Consider the following 2,091-nt stretch of genomic DNA (forward strand, 5'->3'; position numbering starts at 1 on the left):
GCGCGGCGGCGCGGCCGCGGCGCGGCCAGGCGTGCTGCGCGGCGGCCTGCCAGCGGGGGTGGGCGGGGTCGAACTGCAGCCATATGCCCGCCGCCAGCTGCTCCTGCCGCGGGCGGCGCGCCTCGACCTCCGGGTCCGGCAGGCGCACCCCCAGCCCCGCCAGCAGCGGCGCGTCGTATGGCGACCGGCACACGTCGCACGCGGCGCGGGGGCGCGTATCCAGCCAGCGCTGGAGGCAGCCGCGGTGAATAAAGGCGCACGAGCCTTTGCAGCGGCAGGGGGACAGCAGCAGGCCGTCTGGGGGGAGGCCTTCTGGGTCCCAGCATAGGCGGCACTGCGGGGTGCGGGCGGGGGGGAGTGGGGGGTGTGGCATCAGCGAGCGTTGCGCACGTGCACGATCAGATGATACCAAGGATCCCCGAAGCTGTGCGTGCGGCGCATCACTGCTACTGGGAACGACAGTGCGCACGCCGCGCACCGTGGCGCCGTTGCTTGTCCGGCCACTGTTGGCACTGCCCGTATCGCCCGAGCGCGCCCCAGAGGCCATTTGCAGCCCTGGGGACTAACTACGGGCTGCTGCTCGGGGTGCGAGCCAATCGAAACGGCGTGATCCTAGTCTTCAGGTCTGCACCCCCTCTCGTGCGCTTATGTATGTCTGGAGCACCTGACAGAAATCAAGGTTTGGTCGCTTCATCGCACGGTTTGTCGATGACACGGCATGCTGCTGGGGAGTATGCATGAGGAGGAAGGCACCCGGCGCTTTGGCTACTCTCAGCCACCGCGACCTACGTAGAAGGATAGGCGCATTCCCCGTTGTATTGTCGGATTGAATGTCGGTCACGGAGGACAACCTAGCATACACACATTTTTTGAAGGTGATCAATCTTGTGGCTGCCTTGTCCTGAGCTTCGCCCATCGACGCCCATTGGGTCCTCAAACGACAATTCAAAGCACCTCAATATCCACGGTTACCTGCGCAAACCCTCTGCGCCACCCCCATGTGACAGGCCATTGCAAACAGCGTGCCGTGCTGCATCACTTGTCCCGCTACCTGGCGCGCTCGGCGGCCGCCACCACCATGGCGAGCCTCTCGGCGGCCTCTTTGAATGGAAGCCTGGCAATCGGCGGGGGTTTCCTCAGGCAGCAGCGCGCGGCAGGCAGCCTGGCGCGTCGGGTGATCCCAGCAGCTGCCCGCTGCCACAGCCCAGCGTCGTCGCCGCTGCTGCGCTCCGTGGCCGGTGGCGCGGTGGCGGGCGCGGCAGCGCCGGCGCACCCCGTGGCGTGTGCCCACCACCAGCAGCAGCTGCGGGGCGTGCGCACGTGCACGCGCTGCCAGGCGGCGGCGGATGTCGAGGCGCCGGCGGCCAAGAAGCAGAAGCAGGAAAAAAAGGGCGGCAAGGGCCAACAGCAGCAGCAGCAGCAAGCCAAGGGCGGCGGTGAGCACGTCAATTGCATGCATGTTAATTGCATGCGCTTAATAGAACCAAACCATACTACAACTGCAACCTCAGTTTGCATCGCGCTCCAGCCCCCACAGCGGGGTCTGCTGCGGCGCCCTCGAGCCCCCGCTCTGTTTGGTCTGCCCTGCACGCTGCGCGGCTCTCGGCAGCCACCCCTTGCTCGCTCGCGCCGGAAAACCTCTACAGGCAAAGCTAATGAGGAGAGCGTGACCCCCAAGAGCGAGGACTTCAGCCGGTGGTACCTGGACGTGGTGGCAAAGGCTGAGCTGGCGGACTACGGGCCCGTGAGGTGGGGGGCGGACTGGACTGCCGGCATGGGGCGGGGCGGAGAGCTGTCAGAGTGTGGGGCGCAGGGGCGGCGCCGAGCGGCCTTTGGCTGGTATGAGCAGCCTGGGGGACGAGCAGACGTGTGAGACTGGACGAGCAGTCGAGACGCAGTTCTGGCCGGCACACACAGAAGCCACTCGTCTGGGAGGGCCATAGATCACGGCGCGGCCGGAACGAGGGGTCATTAGGGGAAGCCTCCCAAAGTCATCGCGGCCTCAGGCACGTTGGGCCGCCCGCCCCCCCCCTCCCCAACACACCACACACACACACACACACACACACACACACACACACACACACACAC

The 2,091-nt window shown here is 66.6% G+C and overlaps 1 protein-coding gene across 1 annotated transcript; it reads left to right on the forward strand.

The window, feature by feature from the left end:
• Positions 1–1,078: 1,078 nt before the first annotated feature.
• Positions 1,079–1,873, forward strand: MNEG_2505 (hypothetical protein; the record flags this gene model as incomplete). The annotated part of the gene is made up of 2 exons (XM_014049013.1): positions 1,079–1,436; positions 1,647–1,873. The coding sequence occupies 2 exons, from the start codon at positions 1,079–1,081 to the stop codon at positions 1,871–1,873; spliced, it is 585 nt and encodes a 194-aa protein (XP_013904467.1).
• Positions 1,874–2,091: the final 218 nt, after the last annotated feature.

This window comes from Monoraphidium neglectum (genome assembly GCF_000611645.1).
Source record: "Monoraphidium neglectum strain SAG 48.87 unplaced genomic scaffold scaffold00285, whole genome shotgun sequence".
Lineage (NCBI taxonomy): Eukaryota > Viridiplantae > Chlorophyta > Chlorophyceae > Sphaeropleales > Selenastraceae > Monoraphidium > Monoraphidium neglectum.